Source organism: Ziziphus jujuba, chromosome 9, assembly GCF_031755915.1.
Source record: "Ziziphus jujuba cultivar Dongzao chromosome 9, ASM3175591v1".
NCBI lineage: Eukaryota > Viridiplantae > Streptophyta > Magnoliopsida > Rosales > Rhamnaceae > Ziziphus > Ziziphus jujuba.
Genome location: NC_083387.1, coordinates 24,357,825 through 24,373,621, shown reverse-complemented (window position 1 = coordinate 24,373,621; position 15,797 = coordinate 24,357,825). Strand labels below are relative to the sequence as shown.

The 15,797-nt window shown below is 29.6% G+C and overlaps 2 protein-coding genes across 2 annotated transcripts; one reads left to right on the top strand and one right to left on the bottom strand.

Annotated features, from left to right (window-relative positions):
* Positions 1-1,158: 1,158 nt before the first annotated feature.
* On the top strand, positions 1,159-4,589 carry LOC107421506 (actin-7). The gene is made up of 5 exons (XM_048480785.2): positions 1,159-1,314; positions 2,241-2,308; positions 2,466-2,859; positions 3,350-3,963; positions 4,156-4,589. Exons 2-5 carry the CDS (start codon positions 2,252-2,254, stop codon positions 4,219-4,221), a joined length of 1,131 nt encoding a protein of 376 aa, XP_048336742.1. The 5' UTR covers positions 1,159-1,314; positions 2,241-2,251; the 3' UTR covers positions 4,222-4,589.
* Positions 4,590-6,078: 1,489 nt separating this feature from the next.
* On the bottom strand, positions 6,079-15,536 carry LOC107421503 (serine carboxypeptidase-like 13). The gene is made up of 14 exons (XM_048480322.2): positions 15,064-15,536; positions 14,825-14,961; positions 12,845-12,921; positions 12,440-12,565; positions 11,624-11,726; positions 10,919-10,956; positions 10,652-10,753; positions 9,546-9,632; positions 9,320-9,445; positions 9,154-9,225; positions 7,862-7,992; positions 7,468-7,581; positions 6,596-6,650; positions 6,079-6,497 (listed from the first exon to the last, which is right to left on the bottom strand). Exons 1-14 carry the CDS (start codon positions 15,216-15,218, stop codon positions 6,414-6,416), a joined length of 1,407 nt encoding a protein of 468 aa, XP_048336279.2. The 5' UTR covers positions 15,219-15,536; the 3' UTR covers positions 6,079-6,413.
* Between the last annotated feature and the right edge of the window lie 261 nt (positions 15,537-15,797).

Genomic DNA, 15,797 nt, shown 5'->3' with positions numbered 1-15,797 from the left:
GAAAATTAAATTTTAAGCATTTATATATTCTCTTTATTATTCATAATATTTTACATCCAAAAATAATTCTATTATTATTATTCTTATTATTTATATATATATATATATTTTTTTTTTGGTTGTTGTGACCCTTTAAGCTATATCAAAGTTGCATCTTAATCGCTCAGGATAAGATCAAATAAAGTAAAATAATCACCAACATATACCTTTGCATGCGTGTCCCGTATGCTCTTTCCGTTAGAGAACAATCAAAAATTTGACGTAGTCTTTACAGTGCAACAAACAAACATTTGGATCTAAAAGGGTTTCGTGCTAACAGAAAAGTTTAGAAACCAGAATATAAAATACTTTTAAGTGGCAGTTCATATCAATGACCTTTAAATTAATAACTAAATTGGAATTTACACCAAAGTTGATCTTTGAATCCCATAAAAAAAAATCATTTTTTTCTCTTGTAGATACTCGTTTGTTGACAAATTAAGGAATATGCTTCATTCAAAAAAAAAAAAAAAAAAAAAAAAAAAAAGAGGCTACGACCAAAGACTAAATTACATTATATAAAAACTTAATTGTAAAATGGATTAATGGGTCAAAAATGGATTATCGATATGGTTCAAATATAAATATTTATAATTTTAAAATTGAATATGGAAATCACCAGTTGCCTAGGCATTCCCATTTACCATTAGGAATAAAAAGTAGTTAGCTCAAGTTTTTTATTTTTTTATTTTTTGGGCTTAAAAAAAAAAAAGAAAAAGAAAAAAAAGGAAAGAAAACCAAGAGATCCTTAATCCTTACACATTAAGCATGCATTTTCCAAGCCGCCAACTAAGAATACAGCAAAAATTTCAGAGCCATGGGAGGCAATCAAAGATGGGCCCAAAATGGGCCAGGACCCAGTCACTAGCCCAACATAAGCCGCCCTGGCTGACGTGTAAATCCGGAGATTCCACCTACAAATAATCATAATACACCAAAAACTCAAAGCTTGGACGGCTCCGAAAGGTCTCTTTGACTGTTTGGATTTCAATATTCCATTCAGTTTCCAGATCATCACACAAAAAACTGCTTTATACACTCGCTTCTACGTTACAACTCACGTAACTATTTTGAATTTGCATCGAATTTCATTTGCATTTCACTCTCATTTACCGCTTTCTCTTTCTTTTATAAGGCTTCTCTTCATTCTCAGCCAACCTACTCCTCTCTCATTATTTTTTTAGTTTTCCAGCTTCCCTAGCCGGCTCCATCTTCCAAATTCTCTTTAAATCAGGCCAAAAAGCTTCGAACCCATATATCTTTTTTCTTTGTAGGGTAAGCTTTCCTTTTTATCTTTTATTTGGCAAAATTGAAATATGTGGAAATTGAATTTTGTTGGTTTTCTTTTCGATTTATTTTTTTTTCTGGGTGATCTTTATATTCATCTGTTTCAAGATTCTTTTTTTTTTTTTTTTTTTTTTTCCCCATCTGGAATTGAAAGAATAACTTTTGTTTTTGTTTTTTAAATTTTTGTGCTGTGTAACTAATGGATGGTTTTCTAAGGTTTTTCTATAACATTGCATATCTGAATATAAAATCTGAAAACTGGGTTTGTTGTATTCTGTTTTCAAATGGTTGTGTTAGAAAGGAGCGTTATTTACTTGATCATGTTTCCGTATGATTGTTTAAATCTGAATTGATTAACACCAAAATAACAAAAGTGTTAAAAAAAAAAATGTATAAATTTTGTGCTTGGTTTATCATTGTTGATATAGCTGGTAATGTTTAAATTTAGATTTCAGTCATGATATTCAACTTTTTTCCTTCCCGCAATTGGCATATTCATTTTCATGTGATGCTTGAGAATTAGTGATTTGGAAATTATTAAATATATATATATATATATATATAAATATAAATATATATTTTAGTGAAAGCAGTGCTTTTTTTGCATAGTGAGTTATCATCTTTGCCATTACGGAACGATCTTTCATAAGCAATTCTGCATGAGACAGCTGTTTTTACTGTTAAGCATTTCATTATTTTGTGCCAATTTAGAAAAAAAAACTTGCGTATAGATTTTTGAATTGGTTATTGTCACTGCTGTCTTATAAAGAGGCTTGGGGTAGTGCACAGAATACTGCCTGAAGCAAAAGGAGTTAAAAAGTTGAATAAGACCAATATTCTTATATCTTCTTTACTTCTATTAGTCGGATTTTCATCACTGGTTCCTTACATTTGACAGAACTTTTGTTATGCAGGATTTTAGAAGATGGCCGAGGAGGATATTCAGCCTCTCGTTTGTGACAATGGGACTGGAATGGTCAAGGTCAGTAAATCATTATGATGTGGTTTGATGAGCTTCTGGTTACATTAAGCATGTAAACAGGAGTGGATTTTCTTAGTTCCTTATATTAGCAGCTGAATTTGAATTGTCTTCTTTCAACTGAATGGATGCTCTGTTTATTTTCTCCTGAAATCTGCAGGCTGGATTTGCCGGTGATGATGCCCCAAGGGCAGTGTTCCCCAGTATTGTTGGCAGACCTCGTCATACTGGTGTTATGGTTGGGATGGGTCAGAAGGATGCTTATGTAGGTGATGAAGCCCAATCTAAAAGAGGTATCCTCACTTTGAAGTACCCAATAGAACATGGTATTGTTAGCAACTGGGATGATATGGAGAAAATTTGGCACCATACCTTCTACAATGAGCTCCGTGTTGCCCCTGACGAACACCCAGTACTTCTTACTGAGGCACCACTCAACCCAAAGGCCAATAGGGAGAAGATGACCCAAATCATGTTTGAGACCTTCAATGTGCCAGCTATGTATGTTGCTATCCAGGCCGTTCTATCTCTTTATGCTAGTGGACGTACAACAGGTTTGTATGAATAACAAATCTCTGGTCTTGTAATGTGTTGAAATCATGACCACTGAGTTTGATGAATTTGATATAGGCCGCCTTATTTCATGTGCCTGTGGTTGCGTATTGGGCTTTTTTGTTTTCTTTTTTTGAGTTAATTGCTTAGAAAATAAACCTGGTAATTGCTTCTGAGTTGGAAGCTAAATCTAAAACTGACTTGAGTAAAAAGAATTAGGAGCTGAGGAATGTTGTGGACCATGTATAATAGAAGAAGGCATTTGTTGTTATTGATTTAGATATTGTGTGGTTCTGAATGTTGTAAGTTACATTCTATATATATGACTAATTGGTTAGTTTTTGAACCCTATGCTGTATTGGGTGCTCTTTTTGGTTACTTTATCATTAAGCATGTTTTACAGAAATTAGGATATGTATACAATATTGTACTTATAACTTACTGATTTGTACGATTTATCTTTCATCCACATGAATTTTTGCAATTGGAAAGGTATTGTCTTGGATTCTGGTGATGGTGTGAGCCATACAGTGCCGATTTATGAAGGTTATTCGCTCCCCCATGCTATTCTTCGGTTGGACCTTGCTGGCCGTGATCTAACAGATGCTTTGATGAAAATCCTTACTGAGAGAGGGTACTCTTTCACCACCACTGCTGAACGGGAAATTGTTCGTGATGTGAAAGAGAAACTGGCTTATGTTGCCCTTGATTATGAGCAAGAGTTGGAGACTGCAAAGAGCAGCTCTGCTGTTGAGAAAAGCTATGAATTGCCTGATGGTCAGGTGATTACAATAGGAGCAGAGAGGTTCCGTTGCCCAGAAGTACTCTTCCAGCCATCTCTGATTGGTATGGAAGTTCCTGGAATCCATGAAACTACTTACAACTCCATTATGAAGTGTGATGTAGATATCAGGAAGGACCTGTACGGAAACATTGTGCTTAGTGGTGGTTCAACCATGTTCCCTGGGATTGCTGATAGGATGAGCAAGGAAATTACTGCTCTTGCTCCCAGCAGCGTGAAGATCAAGGTGGTTGCTCCTCCTGAAAGAAAGTACAGTGTCTGGATTGGAGGATCAATCTTAGCATCGCTCAGCACTTTCCAACAGGTAACTTCATCTATTTTCTTATATTTAGATGGATAAATATATGTGCGTTAACTCTTCTCTATCTGCGGAATTTTATTGACCATATATGTTTGTATATATAGATTCCAATGTGTTTGCTGTTTGTTTGAATACAGGTAGTCAACTTATAATGCTATAGGTTCATTTCTGATCTCTTTTTATTTTATTTTGCAGATGTGGATATCCAAGGGTGAGTATGATGAATCAGGTCCAGCAATTGTTCACCGAAAATGTTTCTAAGGTTGGTACGGAAGATATTTGCGAGGTTAAAAAAGAGTCTCATCACCTGTGTTGTGCCATATGTGAGCCAAAGTTTGTGAACGTTTGAATCTTCTGGTTTTATTTATACAGAAAAGATATTATGTATGTTGGATGCTTGAGTTGTACGAACAAAAGGTTTTGTATAGTTATTACTCTTTAGGTCTTAGATGCCAAATTATCGTTGGCAATGCTGACTGGTTTTGGCACTTAGAATGCTAGTTCTATCTTGTTTGCTTTAAAGTCTTAAATCTTTCAGGTTTTGGTCATGGATTTAGTTCGTTTGAAGTCAGTAAGTGGTAATTTTCATAATCACTTATTTGATCACCATAGTGGGTTTTCTTTTCTCAGTCGATTTTGTTTCTGTTTATATTGTTTTATTGAAATTTAATTTTTGTCCGATTGCAACGAACTTGAGATAACAATTATTAGTCATTCCCTCTCCTTGTCAATCGTGGCTAGCCATTATTTTGGTTGATTTTTCTCCTTGTTGAAGTTGCATCATTTGCAATTTTTTGGGCTTATATATATACATATATATAGGAGAACGGTCTGCATGTAGACAGTGAGTATTGTTGACGGTTTTGTTGACGGTTTCAGAAATCATCTTGCGGACCGACTGCATCGTAGATGGAGTGTATATATATATATATATATGTGTGTGTGCGCGCGCGTGTAGATATAAATAATATATATATATATGTGTGTGTGTGCGCGCGCGCGCGTGTAGATATAAATAATTCTGGAAATTTGACTATGTACCACAGTTATCTTTTTTGACAAATCACATCTAACAGTATACACAAGAATTGGAAGTTTAAAACGGTGATAGATACAATATTTTTAACTTTTGGTCTTTTATCTTTTATACACTATCCCTGTTGATGGAACCATAAATTTGATAATTTATCAAAAACTTTAGTCCATAAATATAAATATAAATGTAGTCTTACGTTGCTCAGACTTAGAAGCAGCAATTTGACTGGTAATTTTGTGTTAGAGGTCGGTAATTACTTGGTTACGATAAATCAACCACTCAAAATTTATATGGATGGTTACGGTTCCCGGTTCAACCCCTATATAACACACACAGATATATATCTAATTTTCTGATCTGGAAAGTCGATGACAAATTTTGTTTGGGAGACGTTGGCTTTATACATAATCAATAAGATTCAGCCTCCCAGATAAAATTTATTTGGGAATTTCTCGTATGAGAGAAAATTTTGATATATATATATATATATACATACTAATAAATATATATACTTAAGAGTAACAAAATGTGAATGTTGGGCATTGGAGTGCTTACCCAGATCATAGTTTGAGACCATCCATTAGGCAGGCCTTACACATTCTGAAATTTGAGGCACATTTGCCTATTCTTTTCAAAACTTTGCCTGCTCCAAACTACAATATAGGCAGCTTGGATGAGCAAATTCAGACTTCGACTTCTATTTATGTTGTTCACTTGTTTTTCAGATGCATGTGTTAATTCCTAATTCCAAACTAATTTCAAAGGTTGTCAATTTCCATTCTCTACAAAAAATTCTCTTACTTTTCTTAGTTTTCATATTTCTTAAACATCCAAAAGGATGTAGACCATATTAATTTATGGGCATTTAGTGTTGGATTTCTAGCTTTTGCTATACCATATATTTTTGTTTTTCGAGGGAGAAGTTTAGGGAGCAGGGTAAAAAAACAGAGTAAATGCAGGGGCTTGAATGGATGATTATGTAGTACAGCATCTTGGATCAAAATATCAATAAATTGCTCATATATATTAAAATGGATACAGGTAGCATGCAAACTAGTAAATTTCAAGAATAGAGAGAGGGGTGTTCCATGGGATTATTCCTTTTGACAAATCATTCCCTAACAATTAAAATTTGCTCATCCAGCATTGTATTACAAGAATTGGAAGTTTAAAACACCCATAGATATGAGATTTCTAACTTCTAATATTTATATACTGTTAGTTGATGGAAGCATCAATTTTAATAGTCCAATAATCAAAAACCATAGTCCATTAATGTAGAGTCTTACATTGCTCAATGACTAAAAACCTTAGTTCATAAATGTAGAGACAAGTTGCATTGTTAAAGTAAATCAAGCCCATTTAGAAACTAATATAAATTATTATATGATAGTATGCAGTTTTAAAGGCATACTATCTAGAGAGGAGAATTGTTCATCCACCTTTGAATCATCCCAAAACATTCTTTCCTTTTGTACTCAGTAGGAGAGTGACCAGCTCCCTATTAAAGAAACAAATACCAAATACCAAACATATTGAGTTTCACATTTGTATTGTATACGATTGAAAAACTAATTTGAGATTTTATGAATTTCTTACCTTCACAGTTGCATAAGTCAACCTATAGTTAAAATTTTTGTATGTCATTGTGTACCTGTAAAAAAAATAAAATAAATAAAATAAAAAAAAAACATAAATTACTAGTTAAAAATGAATTTTAGGATGACAAAATAAAATTATTTTTTGTTTATAAATTTTGGAAATCTATGAAATGTGATTGCTTAGAGGGTTGGAATGCAATTCAATGGTAAAATAATGCTACATTAAGTTGGAATCTAAAATTTGACAAACTAGGCATAGATTAGCTAGTATAACAACAATACAAACCAAAAATATAATACCATATTATAAACTAAGCGTTAATGTGTTTGGTTTTTGTTTTTGTTGTTTTCTATTAAATTGTGTACAGTTTGCTTATTCAATTATTTGTGAATATTAAATAAAGGAAGTTCGATATCTCAATTAACTATTAACTTTATTAAAAGAAAAAACATAAACACTAAATCAAATACAATTTAAAATTGTGATCATACGTGTATGTATATATATATATATATATATATAGGAAAATTTTACGGAATAGATCACACCTAAACCGATATTTTTTGGAAAAAAAAAAAATAGTTTTTGCTGTGTATGTGTATTAGCATACATAATAAAACCAATGTTTTTTTTTTCCAAAAACATCGGCTTAGATATGATCCACATGCAGACCGGTCCACACAGCAGAACTACTATGTATATATATATATATTTCTAATTTACAGTTAATTAAAATATCTAATAAATTTTAAACACCACTAAGCAAACTACACACAATTTAGTTAGGAAAAAAAAAAACATAGACACGGCCAACCTTAGTATCTACTATAATTTATAGAAAATAAAACACAAATAAATTAGGGACCTACCCCGCAACTTGGTCAGCCGTGTACCATGGTCGCCAATCATTGTGAACCGTCAGATTAAGGGACTTTATCCATTGTTCGGCTGATATATGTGGAATTACTAGCTCATGGTCACCACTGCTCAAAATATAAACATAGTTGATCTCAACTATCTTTCAAATTATAATTATAATGAGAACATAATGATATGACAAATGCTTAGGTCAAGGTTTTTATATCCCAAGTAGGTTTGCAATTTTAAATTCATTAATTTTTATATTATTTGCCACATCTTCATGGCGGACAATTAATTTTTAGAAGAACATTAATTCATTTATATATATATATATTATAGTATTATTCATTTATATGTAAGTTGTTGCGAAAAAAAACTGGAAATCAACAGTATTAGCCTTACAGGTAAACTAGTACTTCTATGCTTGAGTTGGTAAGATTCTTGTTATAGCCAATGCCACTCTTAACGTCGTATATGTAAGTTCCTTCACTTACATCCTCGATATTGCATCTATGCCATTTTTTAGATGTTCCCTGCCCATTATATAAAAAAAGGTCAATGACAAATTATTATATATATATATATATATATATATATAAAAGGCAATTTCGATGTCTACATCAGGTAATAAGTTGTTTGAAGAAAAAATCAAATAACATGTTATCTATCCGTACTGTTGAAAGATTATATATAGTTAGTTTTTTACTAAGATATTTTGATGGATTTTTCATCAATATTTTAACTTATCAGTCCTTACCTTAGATATTTTTAGTGATTGAAATTTAAATATGTATTTAAGATTTTATATAAGTTTAGTGAAATATTAAAATTCTATAAAAATAAAAATAAAGTTAATTTTGTCAAGACTCATTAACTTCAAATAATCTCGACCTTTAAAATCATTCAAAGGTTGATAATTGAAATTTCGATGGAAAATCTATTAGAATATCCTAATAAGAGATCGATTAAGACTATATATATACGTGAGAACTGTTCACAATTTTCTAAGTTGCGGACCAATTATTTTTAGTCCAATAAATAATCATTAGAGGCAATGATTGGGATTTAAAGCTAATTTTATATCTACAAGCAAAAAAAAAAAAAAAAAAAAAAAACAGCTTTTGGTATAAATTTAAACGTTTAGAGACAATTTTTTAAATTGCTTTTGTTGAAAATCATTGCTAAATATGGATATGTTTGACAAGTATGTGGAAAAACTTCTAGTGCGATTAAACTTCCTTAAAATGTCCATTAGCAATGTAATAAAGTGAATTAAAAAAAGTAATCAACTTTCTTTTTAAGCAAAATTTTCGTTTTTAAGGCTAAAGACACTTGGTCCACAACTCTAAGTCCATCATATATAGGATTTTTGACATGTAGGGAATATCTATTGGGAACATAGTAACATTTTATATTCAGAACTTATTAATGTGAAAAATGCTAATAGTTGTCAATTACACGAAAATTTGACATAGTACTTTTTTTTTTTTTTAAATACATTTACAACCATTTCCTTATTAAGTCTATCTTGTAATATTAAATTGAAGTCTCCTATCCATTAATTGGATTTTCTTGAATTTGTTTAATTGGATTGAATGACCTATATTTTAAAGTTAACTTTAAAAAGGTTGGTTTGATAACTTTTTAGTATAATATTATTGGAAAGAGATATATCCTTGTTTCGATTTGTATACCTTTCGAACTTGAAGTGCATCTTGAACTCTCTTGTTATTTGCCCAATTTTCAAAGGCTAAACCCCGGATATTCTGCAAAGGAACCATATATTAAAAATTTTATTATCTTGTTACATCTATCAAAGATGCATACATATGTTCAGAGAGAGAAATTAAGGACAGATACCTCCTCGCACCAAATCATCTCTTCAGTGGATCTTCGAGCTTGAATTTGATTATCTTTCTTTGATTGGACCGCAAATTGTTCGCAGTAGGTTCGCAGTATATGATGTTCATTAATGTGTTTTGTACACTGAAATTTCAAATGTAGAATTTAGACCCTGATATGATAAAAGAAATAATCAAATCGGAATGGAAACTCAAAAGTTTTAAACAATCAAATTAATTATTACCTGGTCAATTTTAGCAAGGTCATTGAGACAATTTGTATTTGTGGCATCGACATTGACATAATTTCCACCACAACTTTCTTTCGCTCTCTGTTTAAAGAAAGCATAAATAAGCCCTTATAAATATTTATAATGACAAACGGCTTTAGTTATACATTAGGTTAATTACGTACCCTTTGATATTTTTTGATTTAGAGAAATTACACTTTTCGGTTGTAAAATTTTAAAGGTTCAATTTAGACTTTTAGTTTTAATCTCTTATATTTTATTTATTCTAATTGGATTTTTAGCAAATCGCAGTTAACTGTTTGAGGATATTAAAATGCAATTCCCTTTTTTTTTTGCGAAAATAAAAGTTTAAATTGAAATAAATTAAAATAAATTAAAAGTAGATGGTCTAAATTGAAACAAATTATATTTTAATATTTGCTAAATATGACGGAATCATTTATTATTTTTAAGCTTCAAATAATATATATAATATTATTTTACATTGGTATGGTTGAGGTAAGAATAAAAAATAAATGTATATATTAATTTTAACTATATTAATTATATTATTAAAGATAGAAATATATTAAAAATATTATTACTATATTATTATTAATATTGTTATATATGAGAAAAATAATAATTCATGTGTGTTAACACACTCTCATTTCATATTTTGTAACTTTAAAAGTTTTGAAATAACAGTTTGAAAAACATTTATCATGTTGACCAAAAGAATTGAAAAAATTTATCAAAAAGTAATTTGTCATTCCTAGTGTTGCATTTACCAATAAAAAACGAGGATCTCCTACATGTTGTATCCACCAATAATGGTTTCGACAAGGTGATTGTTTTATTTATTTTTTTATCAGAAATCATTATTTTATTAATTTATATATAATTTATCCATATCTAAATTATATTAATTTTAACGAATAAAATAATAAAATATTATTTTATGCTACGTCAAACAATTTAGTGACAATAACCTTGTTGTTTGTCCGTGGGAATAAGGTCACTACAAAAAGGCTGAAATCAAAAACTTTAATCATCTTAGAAGCTTTTATAAAGGAAAGTCATTTTAAAAGGTTAAGATTAAGTCAAAGAAATTCAATTACCTCGTATAAATCATCTGATATAAGTCCCATACGATAAACATAAGGAATTTTTGAATTTTCTTCAATGTCCGTGTCTGTATGTGCCGATCCCACATAATATCCCTGCATACGTTTCATGTTTTTGACCATTATATATAAATTTTTATACATGTATATATATATATATATATATATATGCATACATATATATATATATATTACAAACAATTATTCTAAATTTATGATGCATAAGTAATTTGGGAAGCTTAAAAAGGTTGAAACTATTACTTTCAAATTGATAAAAGGCTCTTGTCCCATTTTATTACCTGCAAGACTGTAAAGAGTCAATGCCCAAACTTCGGAAACTCAAAGGGTCAATCATATATCGGATGAATTTGTTAAGATTAACTATACACATTTTATATATCTAATTTGTTTACAAACAATTGACAAATATATATATATATATATATTGTGCAATTCATCGGAGCAACTTACTTAATTGAACTAAAATGATACAAAAACAAAAATAAGGGCAATGTGAGAAAATTTATAATTTGGAGGATAAAATGAAAAAACGTTTCATAAATAACCCTTTACATAAATAAGCTTTTACAAACAAGACTTTTACCTCATGCATATGCTATATATACATATATGTATATATATTTTGATAAACTTAGAGACGGTTTTAGTTCCAGATTTAATTGTATCGAGAATTAGAGATTATTATAATTATTGTCAATTGCACTGTCCGAAGGGACAAAATTTAATTTCATCAAATATGACGTTTATACATCTGCAGCAAGTTTTATTCTTACAGTATTTTTCATATCACTAGTTTTTCTTTTTTCACTTTTTGCTTCAAATTAAACCAACGTTGGAATTCAAATATCTGGTTTTATATCTAAAATATTTTTTTTAGCAGGATTGATGTAATTTTCTTAAAATATTCTTTCGATTCAAGTCTAAAATAAAATTGTAGAATATTACCCTCCAAAATTTCTCGTACATAAATAGGAGCTAATAGTCCACCATATGAATCACCACCAACGAAAAAGGGATTCTCCTTGAATTCTAAGTGATCTTCTAACCACTGCAGTAGAATTAAAATTGTGAGATTCCCATACACATCTTATGGACCAAAACATATACATGCATCCAGGATAGGATAAAATTTCTAATTTTATATATGTATATTTGTATATATATATACACACACAAAACTAGACTTCTATTAGGTCGATCTGATGATTACATCATGAAATTTTCTCTTTCAGCTTTTGAATTATTTTAAAAAATTAATATTTAAAAATTATTTATGGTTATTTGTATTCCTATGGAATTTATTTTGCACGTTTTAGTATATAACTAAACTTATATTTGAACAATAATAGAATTTTAAATTCTATCGAAATGCTAATTATAGAAGATCGAATACTAAAATTGGTCCACCAAATGTGAGCCTAGGTCTCTCTATATATTGTTATATAAGAGTTATGATATGCATCAATCTATCAAGTTCTAAAGATATCAATTCAATTAATGATTTAAAATCAAATTTAGTTAGACAAGTAACAATTTTTAACATTTATCATAAAATAGATTACCAGTATAATGTGAGAAATATGTTTCCGATATATCAAAATGTTGTACACACACACACATATGTACAAAATTCATCTCCCAACTTAGATTCATCAATTAAAGTGCTACCCACGTGAGCAACGTGTTTATTAGTATGTTGTGTATTATAATGCGGAAGATAGTTCCAAGAAAACAAATAAATAACTTATAGATTTCTCAAACCTTTCTCATAAACTTGTTAACTATCCACCCTGTATTTGTATCTGATGACAAAAAATAATCTTCTGGATTGGTTGAGTAGGAGAAACCCGTGCCAATAGGTGCATCTATAAATATTACACTTGATATCTATAAAATGTATAACATTACAACAAGTTAGCAAGTAAAACCCATATTTTAGTATTAGTAGTACTATTGAGAAGGCATAGAGCTTTCATGTCTCCAAAAAAATAAAAATAAAAAATTCACATTTTTAGTCATTTAACACGTGAGGTATCTACCCGTTTTTCTTACATATATATATATAATTAATTATGCGATTAGTGATATGTATGTATGCATTTATTATTGAGTGATTCAAACTTTCAGAATTATTATTTAAAAAAAAAAAGCCAATAGTTTAGGTACCTCAGTCCAAGAATATGAGGCCAGCTGCAGTGACGGTAAAGTTGCTTCATAAGTAGATGAATTGAAAACCAGTGGACCTTGAAAAAGAAATGTAACACTATTATTAATGTACATGATTTTGCGAAAGATTAATGATTGGTTTTTTTCCATAACCATGACTATGGAATCTTATTAGCATGCAAAATTTAAATCAATTTAGACATGCTCTTAGTTTTGAAAAATTTAAAATTATGCGAGATCTAAATATGGACGAGAATGTTTGAATATATATACATATATATATATATATATATATATATAGAGGAAACAAGAGAACAAATGCCATTTGTTAATGTATTTGATTTTTATTTCTGTTTTGCTAAATAAAGTATAATTTGTGTACTTTTATAGTAGTTTTTAGTTTATTTCTTGACATTTATAGTTAATCAATATATTAACAAATTTTAATATCATTAACAAACATTTAAAGGAAATAAATTATAAATAATTAAAAATAAAACAAAAATAAAACACGTTATCAAACAACATATAAAAATAGTTATGTTTAGAAAATATTTCCCTTCCACTAGTGGATAATGTTATCTAATATACATATGATTTTAAGTTAGAACCACTCAAAAAGCAATTGTAAATAAGTTGCCTTTTGTATCTTCCCGCTTTTCAATATTGCAAGCTTACAGATAAAGGTAAGCGATATTAGCCCATTAAACAAAACACAAGTAATAGAAGTACTAAATTATTCCTTAACAATATTTACTAAATGATGGTAAAATAATCATAATATAAAAATAAAAAAAACAAATTTTTAAATAGATAAATAAAATGTAATAATAAAGTAATTAAAAATTATCATATTAATTTTTATATTATTTCATTAGTAAATTTAATAAACAATTTGAAATATTATTGAATGGATATATATATATATATATATATATAGAGATGTATAAAGCACAAAAAATCTACAGTGGGAGAGGTTGCAAAATACTTGATGGTGACAACTAAGTATGACCGTCCAAACTCATGATTACATGTAATTGACCAAACCGATGCCAACCCAATAGTTTGTTTGTTTTCCATTAAAAAATGGGCTACGTGTGTGTATTACAATTAGAGAAATTTTTAGGTACATGAACTGTAACCGGTTGGAGATTGATTTGGGACACATTATCTAATGATATGAGACAATGTATGCACACCAATGCAAATCATTTTGAAAATCCAGATAAGCCTCAGTTTCCACGATCTTCAATTATTTTTGTTTCTATATATATATATATATATTTTCTTACATAATATCCTTCATCATGTCTGCCAGAAAAGAAAGATGGTTGTAATAAAAATCATCCTTATTCCTCCTCCATTGCTAGAAAAAATTTCTAGATTGTAACATAAATAAGATTACGCTTGGAAAACCAAAATGGAAATACAAATCCTTGATGCAGATCTCGTTTCAGATCATGGCCAATATAACAAATGAAATATTGGCTCCTCTTTATCTCTCTTCCTCCAGTTTTTTTTTTTTTTTTTTGGTAATATTTTTAAAAAATTTTCACTTTTGTTCTCCCTTCCAAATATGGAATTTTGTTTGGCTGCTAGGTAATAGCATAAAAAATGAAAAAGAAATATATATATATATATATATATATATATATTTAAATCTAATTTGATTCCATCTATAGAGGAGAAGAGCAGGGAATAATTGGAGGTTTAGGTAAAAAAATAAAATAAAATTAAAAAAAAAAGACTATTAAAGGCGTTAAAGAAGTGGGTTACTTTACTTTTTTTTTTTCTTGGGTAATAAAAGGATTACTTTACTTGTACTATTGCTTAAAATTGTACACATGGCCTCGTATCATTGGAAAGTATAAACCAAATCAATCCAAAGAATTTATCCATTGGAGCAGATAGAATTTGAATGGATGAGATTTACCCCAAAAAAAAAAAAAAATTAAAAAAAATGAATGGATGAGAAGCTACCTATTTGGCTGAAAAACCCATTTAAACCCGAACAGCCAGGCCCTCCCAATTGATGAAGTATAAGAGGATCCTTGGATGGATTTCGTTGAGATTCCACAAAATAGTAAAAGAACTCAGAGCTCTCCACCTTGATGTATCTGAAACACAAAACCACAAACTGTACCTATAAGATAAGGTGGACTACATTTCCAACATACCAAAAAAAGAAGAAGAAAAAAAAAAAAATCTATTATACACACCCTGTTTCAAGTTTGAAAGGTAGAATCCCAGGGAAGCCTGGCAAAGTCTTTATGATTGAGCCACATAAAGCAGTTGATCCGAAGAGAAGCAAAACAAGTAGACTTCGCATGAATATATAGCTTTTCCAGTCATAGATGGAAGAACACAACGGCATTGTTGCCCAAATGGTTTGCTTGCTTGCTGCTGATCTTGTAATTAATGGCTCTTTTTTTTTTTTTTTTTTTTAATAGGGCTACTGAAATAGATTTATATAATATAATTTTTTTTATTTTATTGTTTTACTAAAACTTGAAACCAAACAAGATAAAACAACAACGTCAGCTAAAATATTGTCAAACTTAAATACAGGCCACCTTCATCCCGTGGCTTAATTCATACCACGTGACCTTTATATATATATATATATATATATGTGTGTGTGTGTATTTTGATATTGAAAGTCGGAAATAATAGCTTTTACAATTTTGGATGGGTAATAAATTACTTTTGTTTACATGACCTGGATATAGCTATAGATATAGATCTATAAATGTGGTATGTTTATATAGATGGCTCTAAATAGGCAACTTTCATATTGTGTAGAAAATAAGGGAGCTTACCATTGGATGTCTCCTGAATGATTAAAAATCCAAGCATAAAGGGAGCCCAACTACTAAACACCTTTGGAAATCTATAAAGGCCATTTTTTTTTCAAAAAATATTTTTACATATTATTTTTGCATTCCCCACTGCA